Here is a 12,869-nt window from a genome sequence, read left to right on the forward strand (position 1 = left end):
AGCTGCTTTAATATCACTCTGCATGTGCATTAGTGACCAGTATGATGCAGTTTCTTGAAGACATTTCACCTCTCATCCAAAAGGCTTCTTCAGTTCTCAAACTCACTATGACCTGGACGACTGAGAACCTACACAGACATCTCCTTAATGTATTTTCTTAGTCAGAGCAGCTTGACTGCACACGAAACTCCGTTCAAATGTCAACACATCTCACATTTTTAGTAAAAATCAGTGGGCACCACTGTTAAAAGTGCATACACAGTGCAATAACAGACAAACCATCATTGCTACATTTCTAATAAAAAAAATAACTAGCAAGGTGTCTTTTTGTCATGTTTGTAAATGAGAACTGGTTCTTAAACATTTTACTTGGTAAAATAAAGGTTTAACTAAATAAAGTCCTACATGAAATGAGGGTGTGCAGGTGTGTCACACTCCTCACTCTCCCTAGGAAGGTCTGTGCCAGGCTTCTGGAGAGGAGACTACATCTGTTAGTCGATCCTTGTGTCCAGGAGGTGCATTGTGGTTTTCATCCTGGTCATGGAACAATGGACCAGCTCTTTATCCTCTTGAGTTTGTGTGAGAGTTTGCCCAGCAAGTCTACATGTGTTTTGAGGACTTGGAGAAGGTATTCTATCGTGTCCCTTGGGGCATCCTTTGGGGTGCTTCAGGAGTATGGGGTGATTGTGTGAGTATGGGGTGACAATGCATCCCATTGTTAGTGATTCTGTTCATAACTTTTTTGGATCACATCTCTGCTCTTCACAGATGATCTGTGTCATGTGTGAGCAGTGTGGACCCAAATTCAGAACTCCAAAGGCAGGACTGAATGAAAGTGATGAGTTTATTTACAGAAGGTAATCCAAAAATATACCAAACTGAGGTTGACAAAGTGACAGCAGGAACAGAACCACACCTTCATGAGGGAGGACACAACAAAGAACGGCGCAAACACAGGGGCTTAAATACACACAGGAGGTAATGTTGGGAAACAAGAAAGAGCTGGGGAACACAGGTGAACAGAATCTAACAAATTAAACAGGGGAAGCGAAACTAGACATGACACACAGGGAGCACTGGACTATCAAACTAAAACAGGAAGTAAACAAAGGCACAAATGCAGACTGAGCACAACATGAGGAAATAACATAGACAAGAGGCCAGTAACTAATAAACACTGAACGTAGAAAGACAAGAAAAGGATACAAAACCCAAACTAAACTCAAACCATGACAAACTGAAGACCGACATGAAAGAAACCAAATAAACATAATCAGAGATATAACAAAACATAACCAAAAGAACACAAAACACTAGGCCACCGGCACCGGATCATGACTATCTGGTCCTTTTGGCCTCATCAGGAGGTGACTTGCAGCTTACACTAGTGGCTGGGATGAGAATTAGCCCCTCCAAATCTGAGACGCAACTTTTGACTGTCTATCAAACCAATCACTCAATCCCCTATTATCACTCACCCCAAAAATTGTGTATTTTCTCATAAGAGATAAAACTTACAAAAAAATGAAAATGACCATGAAATGAAACTTATTTTAATTAAACTTTTTAAAAGTTGAAAAATGATAGGCATGGACAGTAGGACTTATGTGTTATCTCAGTGATTCGGTTTTTGGAGAGTGACATGTTTGTGTCATGGTCCTGGGCCGTCTGCCCAGCGTTTTGTGTTTAGCTTTGTTTTCACTGAGTTTTATTATTCCTAGTTTGTTTTGGTTTTCTAGTTTCCTTTGTCCCTGTCTCCCCTGCATCTGTGGTCTTCTGTCTGTTTTGTCCTTTTGTCTTGACCCTGACCTCCTGTGTTTTCATATTGAGTTTTATTCCCAGTGTTGTGACCAGTCTGCGTTTCTTGTCCCATGTCTGAGTCTCTTTGTCTGTTTCCCTGTGCTGTGCTCCCTGTTTAGTTTCTGTGTGCCAGTTCCCTGTGTCAAGTCTGCGTATACCTTGTTTAGTCACTTCCTGTTTTATTTAGACAGTCTTGTGTTCTTAGACCAAGGGTGTCAAACTCCAGGCCTCGAGGCCCGGTGTCCTGCAGGTTTTAGATGTGTCTGTGCTTCAACACACCTGAGTCAAATACAGAAGTCATTAGCAGGACTCTGGAGAACTTTACTGCATACTGAGGAGGTAATTCAGCCATTTGATTCAGCTGTGTTGGATCAGGGACACATCTAAAACCTGCAGGACACCTGCCCTCGAGGTCTGGAGTTTGACACCCGTGTCTTAGACAGTCTTGTGTTCCCTGTGCTTTGTGTTTAGTTTTGCTTCCCCTGTTATTAGTTTAATTTGCTTCACCTGCTGTGCCCTGCTGTTTCCTCTTGCCCTGATTACCTGATGTGTATTTAAGCCCTCAGTTTTCTTCTGTTCATTGCTGCATCGTTGTCTTTGCACCTGCTGTGTGTTTTGCCGTTCTTTGTGTCCCTTAGGTTTACTTCTGGCTTCTGTTCCAGCCCAGTTTATTTGTACCTGTTTTTCCCCGTATCAATAAACCTCATTTAAATTCATTTTCACCGTTTCCGAGTCCTACATTTGGGGTCAAATCAGCTAAAATGTCTGCTGGGGGTGGGGTTTGTTGTGCCCGGCACCACTTCTTGTTTTTGTTTGTCTGCTTACTAACAATATTACAGCAAAGCTACCAGTCTGAGTCATATCAAATTTGTACAATAGAAGGCCAGTGACCTCTAGATCACCTTATTCAATTTTTGCCATAATTGTGTCAAGGTCAGAGGTCAGGTCTGTCACTTAGGATGTTCAAATTCACACCATAGATGCATTTACTAAAAATCTTGGACAAGTTTGAATCTCAGTAACATTGACCTGAAAGTAAAGGTCAAAGGAAGATTGTGGGCATGGACAGTAGGACCTCTCTCAGTTATTCAGTATTTGGAGAGTGACACAAAATCAGTGACAGCCCTTTTGGTTTGTGAGGATTTTTCCTGTTTTCTGTGTTGGAGCCTAAAAAAATGAAAGATGACTGATCAGTAAATTCAATGGACTAGTTTATCATTTGTTCAGAACAAAATATTAAATTGGTTTTGTAAAGTATTTATGTGAAAAAATATTGATTTGGTTATTTTTTGCAGCATTTTTAGTAAAAAACACTTAGTTTTGATAACATTATTAAAATACTATTCAAAGTATTCAAAATGCAATCCCTAAATAAATGGATTTGCACATGTTCTGAGCCTCTCCGTTGTGTTACAGGTTACAGTTCGCAGGACTGGTCTTCTGTTCTGCTTGTTTGCTTGTTTATTTATTTATTTATTACAAATCTTACAAAAGAACTTCACTTAACTACTGAGCCTGATTGATCCAAACATTTCAATGTATTTTATATTTATATGGCACAAACACTTAACTGTTTCTTACTGAACCTCTGAAAAAAAGGTTCAGACTGTAAAATGCATTCCCACAAAAACTCTCAAACAGTTGGTCAAATCAGTAAATCAATGAATAAAGTTTTTTTGTCTCACTGAATGCTTAAGTGATACTCGCAAGTTTCACAAAGTTACAGCTGTATTATTCATGTGGCACAAGCATTTATTTTTTTGTATTCTTAAAAAAAACAACAAAAAGGAATGACCAAATTTATCCTCCTCAGGTTTTTTCGAGGCGATTACACAGTGGAGGTGGCAATCAATGACTACCTGGACATCTACTGTCCTCACTACGAAGGGGCGGAGTCAGACGAGCTCATGGAGCATTACGTGTTGTACATGGTGAACTATGATGGATACATGACCTGCGACCACCACAGAAAAGGCTTTAAACGCTGGGAGTGTAACCGACCACAGAGCCCCAATGGGCCACTCAAGTTCTCTGAGAAGTTTCAGCTGTTCACACCCTTTAGCCTGGGCTTCGAGTTCAGACCAGGACATGAATACTACTACATCTGTGAGTACTACATAGTGTACATACATGTGTGCTGTTTTATACTGCTGGCCTTCTTTATGCAGCAACACTACTCACTATTGTTGACTTTGTACACTGTGTTATAGGATTCAGTCACCCTCTTTTGTTGGAGGGATTATGTTGCAGCTTTTTTACTCCATGTGTCTAGGGTCAGGTTTACTTTGCAAGTTAGATGGATTCCTGCATGAAATTGCCAGTTTCAAGTGATGTGCTTGAAACTGAACCACCAAATGGTATCCTACCATGATTTACTAGCAGCTACAGGCCTGCTTTAGGTGTGACAACAGGCTGAGTATCAGCTGTTAGTTTTGAAAAAACAAAAAAACAAAAAAAACAACAACAATGGCAACTCCTAAAAAGGTTAGCATTTTTGTACAAACTTTGCTTACTGAGACAGCTAGAATCGTACATCCACACTCAGTCATGTAATAGGCTGGTTGCTACTTTGAGCAGATATTAATGGAATATTGGCTCCTTTCTTACATTATGTCTTAAAATCTGGGTTTTCCCTTTTGATGACCCCCAACGAAATTTTAGCCAACCCTAACAGAACACCAAGATTATGCAAGATTATTAAAGTTCCCCAAAATTAGACCAATAACTTAAACTAGGTAAGAAAAGGTATTTTTTGTTAACTAAAATAAAAATAAATACCTGACCTCTGGAAAAGATGAAAACTAACTTACAATAACTGTGTATGGACAAAACTAAATTAAAATAAAAAAAAATAGACAGAAAATGTCCTTAGTTTTTGGTCTTACTCAAGAATTGCATTGAGGTTACCCCATATAAGCCATATAAATTTGATTTGAACTGAACTGCGTATGAAGTGCTGCTTTTGCATTTTAATATCTGTTGTAAATTTCTATTGCATTTCATGAATATCATACACATTGTCGCAACTAAGTGAAACTAAACTGAACTGAAAATAAAACAGTGGCAGAGCTTTTTAGTGTTTGCCCACACATATGAAAACATTCATTGACATGAACGTAAGTATAGACGCATAACCAAGAGGGAAAGGCAAAGCTAAATGTGGACTCCCAGCTAACTTTCTGCGGCCACGTTCACCTTTAGCCAAAAGAGCACAAGCTCTCTCTTCGATGTCAGCACCTTTCTGTTTTCTGCTATACACATTTGTTTGACACAACTGACTGAAATAATAATATAATCTGTCCCACAACTGACGTGCAACTTGTTTGGCTGTCTGATCTGGGCACTGAAAAGCACGGGCTATCTTGGTGAAGTGACCTGTTACTACTTAAACATCCACACTCCTGCCTTCTTCTGTGTCCTCACTATCTTGAAGACACAGAAGGAGGCTTCTCTGGACCAGAAGTCCATGCATACAAGCTCAAGAGAGCTGGTAGTTTCAATACTTTCCAAAGGAGCTGTTCCTTCAGGCTCGAGGTTCTTACTGATAACACTTTTGCAGCACTTGACATACTCACAAGCATCATACTCCATGTTGATCCAGAAAAAATCTCTGCCTAGCCTGATAGAGTTCTGCTTTGGCCCTGATGGCCAGCATTATTGTGGCAACCTGACAGGACTTGACTGACTAATGTGGAAGGAATCACATACTGATGGCATTTTTTTCACAGTGAGTGGGTCTTTGCTCATTCTACACAAGATACTATCCAGCATTTTCAATTTCTCCCCGTGTTCTCCCTTCAGTTTCTTTTGCACTTTGAGTGACAGGCTAGCTTGTGATGGGCGCTGATCTCGTACTATAAATGAGATGACCTAAGACAGTGTTACATCTCTTCTCTGCTCATCCTGAAGCTCCTGAAGTGAGGAGACAGGCTAGGTGTTCTGACCTAGGAGGAGGAGCTCTTCTAGGTTTTGAGCCAACCAGGAGACTGCTATGTTTTGACCCCTGGCCTCACCTAATATGACCTGCCAAAACTGCAGATACATTATCATTAGTCAAGGAATAACATCCTAGACTTTTTGAGGCGGTTGAACTCTTGGCACTTTGGTGGTTAGCATTGAATCTGAATACATCCTGAACTGTGTTTTCTTTGGGGTGGCTGTGGCTCAGGTGGTAGAGCAGGGCATCTACTAATTGGAAGGTTGATGGTTCGATTCCTGGCTGCTCCAGTGTGCAGGCCAAAGTGTCCTTGGGCAAGATACTAAAGCCCACATTGCTCTGATTGCTCCGATGCAACCATTGGAATATGGATGTTAGATAGAAAGCAATTTGATATAGAAAAAAAATGCTTGTATAAATGGGTGTGAATGGGTGAAGCAGAATGCAAATGTGTTGTCTAAAGTGCTTTGAATGCTCAACTAGAGTAGAAAAGTGCTATATAAGAACTAGTCCATTTACCAGTTCAGTGCCAAAAACTCTAGATGATGGGCAGGATAGTTTGGCTGAGCAAGGGCGAAGGGACCTGGGACAATACTGTGCCTATATCATCCTGCTAACAAGATAAATGTCTTGCTGAAATCAATGTGGGCACAACAGACCCCAGGAGTGCAGCTTTCAGTTGTCTGAACGAGTCAGTATATTCTTTTTCTGGTCACTTGGGCTGAGCATCCAGAAAGAAGGAACATTTTGAGCTTTCACTCTTTTTCCTTTAGGGTCAACGGTCAGGATGAAAAGTGATGTGGAGTATTAGAACAGTCTTATATGGAAATGCTGGTAATACTCATACTCAAGAATCTTTTTCTGGGATGCTGTAACCCCATCCTCCATCATGAGGTCAGCCTCTGTTGTGGCAGTGATGACTTTAACTTTTTCAGGATCAGTTGAAACCCCACCTTCACAATATGAGCATGAATCTCACATTCCTCCTAAGCAGATGACATTTTGGGGGGGCTAGTTTTAGTCCATGTCTGCTGAAAACAATCTCTAACCTTCTGAGAGCCTCTGCTTCACTGGGTGCATACATAAGCATACCAAATAGCAGAGCAAGGTTAAGAAGTTCTGGTCACCAAATATGCCTATCATGAGGCGCATGAAGCTTGCTGGAGTATTATACAGGCCTTAGGGAAGTCTGCTAAACTCATAGAGACCCATGGGTGTTGTAATTGCTGTCAGAATGCCTGGTCATCAGACATGTGGATACAATGAACAAAATCCTTTGCCAGTCCACATCAAGTTTACTTTTTGAGAAAACATCTTCATATTTGTTGATCAGTTGTAGTAACTGGATTTTTCAGTGCCCCAGAACTGCGCAAGAGTTGAGATAAGTCGTCCACTCCATCGTCCACAGGCTCTCATGAAAACTGCAATAGTCTCTTTCCTATTTATTAAAACATCGTATTCTTGCACTAATAAAAATACATCCATCCATTCTCATCCACTTATCCTTTTCAGGGTCGTGGGAGGGCTGGAGCCTATGCCAGCTGTCACAGGGTGAGAGGCAGGGTGCACCCTGTAATAAACAGATAGACCTATATATTTGAATTTATAGTGTGCAATAAACTGATTTGAATTGGAATGTGAATGTGTACTGCACTGCATGTATGCAAAATGTACACACCGCCACACTGTACACGGTGGCAGTGGAGCAATTTGTCACCTGAGTAGCCGGTCTTGTGCCAAAATGGGATTTCCAGTATTTGCCATAAAAATTATTGCTGATATTTATATTGTTGTAAATGACTTGTGGACCTATAATCTGTCAAGCATATCTCAAACATCATCTCTCATGAATGATATCAACTCATTTTGAATCATAAACAGCGTGTCACATGGCAGAAGCTGCAGTTCTTCAGTTTTTGGCAACGCCGGCAGCCAGTGTTGCCAAGTTAGTGACTTTGTCACTAGGCCTTTTCAAACCCCCCAGCGACTTTTTTTTTCCCCAAAAAGGGACTAGCAACAAATTTAGCAACTTTTTCTGGTGACATCAGTGACTTTTGGAGAGCTTTAGAGATATAACCCCCCCCCCCCCCCCCCCCCCCCCCCAAAAAAAAATAAAATAAACAAAAACAAAAACAAATAAATAAATAAATAAAAAGATTGGTTGTATTTAAATTGCTATAGATTAATTTTTGGCCTAAAATCTGTGAAACATGTCAAACGCTCATGAATGATATTACATTTTTTTGAGTGAGAAACAACAATCCTGTCACAAGGTAGAGTCTGAAGTTACTTCTTGGCAAAGTGACTTTCATATATTCTTTATTAATGAGGGTATAAATTATCATTGACATTAAAAATGTCTTTTTTTCCCTGAGAGATCTGCCAAGAGGGCTGCAGAAATTGCAACAGTTCTGTTCTGTAAAGAGCAGCCAAAAAGGACTGGATCGATTTATAATGTAGATACAATAACTGATTATAATGTAGATACAATAATGCATATTCATAAATATATTTGCAAATCAAGTCATTTCTTCATTTTATATATAAGCCCTTCATAAATCCTGTGCACCACAGTCTATTTATCGATATAAGCAAAGATAAAACATTAAAAAAAAAACATCGGAAATCACTTTTTGGCACAACACCGGAAACCTGAAAACTCTGCTGTCACCGTGTTTTGTGTACACACAGCACTCATACTGCGTCCCTTCCTACACTATGGCATCACCCGAACCTTGCTTCGGCACCAAGGGGGACACCCCCCACCCCTCTGGACCTCGGTTCGGCCTTTGGCGACTTCTAGCGACTTTTGAGACTGTTGACAGCAAATTTTCTTACACAAAAGTTGGGAACAGTGCCGGCCGCCAATCACCAGATTACGCACCAATATACGGGACAGCATAAATAAAAACATATCAGGAACATGCAGAATTTGTACATACCTTCTGAATAAAATCCATCATTGTTTTTTGTAGTTTAATGCTTCCACTTCCACTTGTTGAATTTATCTCTGGTGGCTTTGGCTGCTTTCCACACCTGCTGCGTGGCACTCGCAGCTTGTTCCTGCCTAATATCGTCAGTAGAGTCTTTTTGTGAATCAATGATGGCCTATTTTAGAGAATTCAATGATTCGAACTGATCTGCCAGACCGGAGGCCATATCGCTGCAGGCCACGCAATAGTGCACAGGTGTACAAGTGAAAGAGAGTGGATACCTTGGGTATTGATGGTCAGGCAGTCAGGCAGCAGTGCTCCTTAGTGACCAACATTTTCTAACTATTTGAAAAGTGTACATTGGGTGTTAACCCCCTCCCCCCGGCATATGGGTCGTACGCTTTGGAAAATGTTGATAATTGTGAATGATTCCTTAGTGTAGAACAGGCTGTCTGCTTCATCAAGTCTTACTATGTTTTGGAAAAGCACGTCAGTACCAGGTGGGGCAATCTTCAGGCTTTCTCTGTACGCGGTCTGTTTATCATCACTGGAATTGAGGGTCTCACACTCTTAACTCACACTGTCCTCTCTCAAGTTCGAGCATTCTTGTTTCCCTGGAAGCTACTGTGCTGGGTGACGACTCGTGGTTTTGGGGCAGTCTTTTCTCTGATGGCCAACCTCCAGACAACCTAGATATCTCCTTTCTTTCATGTAGTAAGTGGATGTAGAGTGTGAACTACTACCACAAACCTTAAAGGAGGGAAATCTGGCTGAGGCTGGAGGCTGTGGTTTGATGACAGGTGGACCAGGCTGCTTTAAAGCTGCGTCACAGGGGTTGGGAGCAATGTTTGTTGGGTGGCGGCCAAGGGCGGAGGCCGTGGCAGACCAATCCCTGGCTATCGAGGCTGGCTATTTGGACATGGATTGTCACCTCTCTGGTGGAGAAGGAGCCTGAGCTAGTGCATGAGGTTGAGCGATACCAGCTAGATACTCAGGCTCACCTTGACACATGGCCTGGGCTCTGGAACCAATCCCCTGGAAAAGGGCTGGACTCTGTTCCAGTCTGGAGTTGCCCTTGGTGAGAGGCGGTGAGCTAGGGTGAGTATACCGGTATCCCCTTGGCTCACTGCCTGTATGTTGGAACATGGCTTAGGTGATGGTCGAAGCAAAAACTCATGTGTGGGAGGAGCTCAGTGAGGCCTTAAATCCAGTGACACACCTTCTGTAGTGGAAGCAGAAACTGGGGATAAGGAGGATGACTCGCTCATCAATGGGGATGAAGTCACTGAAGTGGTTAAACAACTCCTTGATGGCAGGGCATCTGGAGTGGATGAGAGTAGTCCTGAGTTCTTGAAGGCTCTCGATGTTGTAGGGCTGTGAGGTGTTCCATAGGTATCCTTCCAGGAGAGGGAGAGAGAGGTCTGGGTTTCCCTGCTTAGGCTGCTGCCCCAGTGATAAGTGGAAGAAAATGGATGGATGGGTTTTTAGGTATTGAAATTACACTAAATTTGTAAGAATTACAATGTCAATGCATTATGTAAGGCTACTGAAAACTGCACAAGAACTGCATGTCGGATTGTTCAAAGACCAAGTGGAACACAGGATGACTGCAGAAAAGCTATAAAATGATTTAGTACACTCTGGAGTTGTGGTGCTCTGCTCTGCAATGCAGCAACACTTGTACAAATGTGATATTCAGGGAAAATCATGTTGTGAAAACCTTTCCTCTGTTGTCACCACAGAATTCAGCACCAGAAGTTTGCAAATAAACATTTAAACAAACCGATTAATTATGGAAACAAATACTGTGGACCGAGGAATTTAAAATGTGATTTTTTTTTTTTTAACCACAATGAGCAATTGTTTTAAGCACTGAGATAGCCTGATTATGGTTTGGGGGTTGGTGTTGTAGTCAGTGCTGAAAGGTAGTGAAAAGAACAGAATTAATTACATGCCAGCATCATGCCAAATGATCATTAAAAGGCTCACACTCATGAACTTGGGTGACATCCCATTCTTAATCTATATGATGGTTTAATATGATGTTGGCCCACCCTTCCCAGCTGTAACAGCTTCAACACTTCTGGGATGACTTTCCACAAGGTTTAGGAGTGTTTATGTGAACTTTGGACCATTCTTTCAGAAGTGGATTTTTAAGGTCAGGCAATGATGTTGGATGTGAAGGCCTGGCAGGTGTTCTATTGGGTTGAGGTCAGAACTCTGTGCAGACCCATCAAGTTCTTCCACACCAAATTCGCTCATCCATGTCTTTATGGACCTTGCTTTTTGCACTGGTGTGCAGTCATGCTGGAACAGGAAAGGGCCATCCCCAGACTGTTCCCAAAAAGTTGGGAGCATGTAATGGTCCAAACCATCTTGGTATGCTGAAGCATTAAGAGTTCCTTTCACTGGAATTAAGGGGCCAAGTCCTCCTAACTCCTGAAAAACACCCCCGCACAATAATCCCCCATCACCAAACTTTACACTTGAAACAGTGCAGTGAGACAAGTACCGTTAGCCTGGCAACCACCAAACCCAGATTCATCCATCAAATTGCCCAATGGAGAAGCATCATTTCTCACTCCAGAGAACACGTCTCCACTGCTCTAGAGTCCAGGAGCGGTGTTCTTTATACCACTGCATCCAATGCTTTGCATTGCGTTTGGTAGCAGCTGTTCAGCCATGGAAACCCATTCCATGAAGCTCTCTACACACTGTTCTTGAGCTGATCTGAAGGCCACATGAAGTTTGGAGGTCTGTAGTGATTGACTCTGCAGAAAGTTGGTGACCTCTGCGCAGTATGCACCTGAGCATCCACTGACCCCACTGTGATTTTACGTGGCCTACCGTGGCCTACCAGTTTCTGTCATTCCCAATTGCTTTTACTTTGCTATAATACCACTAACAGTTGACTGGGGAAACTTTCAATAGCAAGTAAATTTCATGACTGGGCTTGTTGCATACGTTGATCTTATCATGGTACCACACTGAAATTCACTGAGCTCCTGAGAACGACCCATTCTTGCACAAATATTTGTAGAAGCACTCTGCATTCCTAGGTGCTTGGTTTTATACACCTCTAGCCATGGAAGGGATATAATGATATAGTGTATATCTTTATATTGTAGGGCATGTTCATGAAGAAAGGACAAACGAAAATGCAATTGCTAATTAGAATCTGTGTCTAATCTGTGTTCAAAAGAAGCGACTTCCTCAATCTACAAATCATTAAATAGAAACACGGTGTCTAACCAGATACTTAGTCTAGATGGCATTACCGTGGCCTCTAGTAACACAGTGGGGAATCTTGGAGTCATTTGTGACTAGGATATACCCATATGTAGGACTGCTTTTTTACATCCTGTCTCAGAGTGATGCTGAAAAGCTCATTCATGCATTTATTACTTCTAGGTTGACTATTGTAATTCATTATTATCAGGCTGTCCTAAAAGCTCCCTGAAAAGCCTTCAGCTGATCCAAAATGCTGCAGCTAGAGTACTGACAGGGACTAGAAAGAGAGAGCAGATTTCTCCCATATTGGCTTCTCTTCATTGGCTCCCTGTTAAATCTAGAATAGAATTTAAAATCCTTCTCCTCACCTACAAGGTCTTGAATAATCAGGCCCCATCTTATCTCAGAGACCTCATAGTACCATATCACCCCAACAGAGCACTTCGCTCTCAGACTGCTGGCTTACTTGTGGTTCCTAGGATACTTAAGAGTAGAATGGGAGGCAGAGCCTTCAGCTTTCAGGCCCCTCTTCTGTGGAACCAGCTTCCAGCTTGGATTCAGGAGACAGACACCCTCTCTATTTTTAAGATTAGGCTTAAAACGTTCCTTTTTGATCAAGCTTATAGTTAGGGCTGGATCAGGTGACCCTGAACCCCCCCTTTTTTATGCTGCATTAGGCCTAGGCTACTGGGGGATTCCCATGATGCACTGAGCCTTTTTTCACGTCTCTTTTCTCTATGTGTTTATATGCCACTCTGCAATTAATGATTCGTTATTATTAATCTCTGGCTCTCTTCCACAGCATGTCTTTTGTCCTGTCTCTCTCCCCTCAGCCCCCTCGGCCACAGCAGATAACTGCCCCTCCCTGAGCCTGGTTCTGCTGGAGGTTTCTTCAGAATCAGAATCAGAATCAGAATCAGAAGGTTTTATTGCCATATGGGTGAACAGGTTCACAGCATTAGGAAATT

The 12,869-nt window shown here is 41.9% G+C and overlaps 1 protein-coding gene across 1 annotated transcript in view; it reads left to right on the plus strand.

The window, feature by feature from the left end:
* LOC115779194 (ephrin-A2-like) overlaps positions 1 to 12,869 on the plus strand; it is a 130,721-nt gene that overhangs the window by 114,672 nt on the left and 3,180 nt on the right. The window contains 1 exon segment of the mRNA XM_030727715.1: positions 3,614 to 3,906. Within this exon segment, the coding sequence (XP_030583575.1) occupies positions 3,614 to 3,906 (293 nt within the window).

The sequence above is a fragment of the Archocentrus centrarchus genome, chromosome 4 (genome assembly GCF_007364275.1).
Source record: "Archocentrus centrarchus isolate MPI-CPG fArcCen1 chromosome 4, fArcCen1, whole genome shotgun sequence".
Classification (NCBI taxonomy): domain Eukaryota; kingdom Metazoa; phylum Chordata; class Actinopteri; order Cichliformes; family Cichlidae; genus Archocentrus; species Archocentrus centrarchus.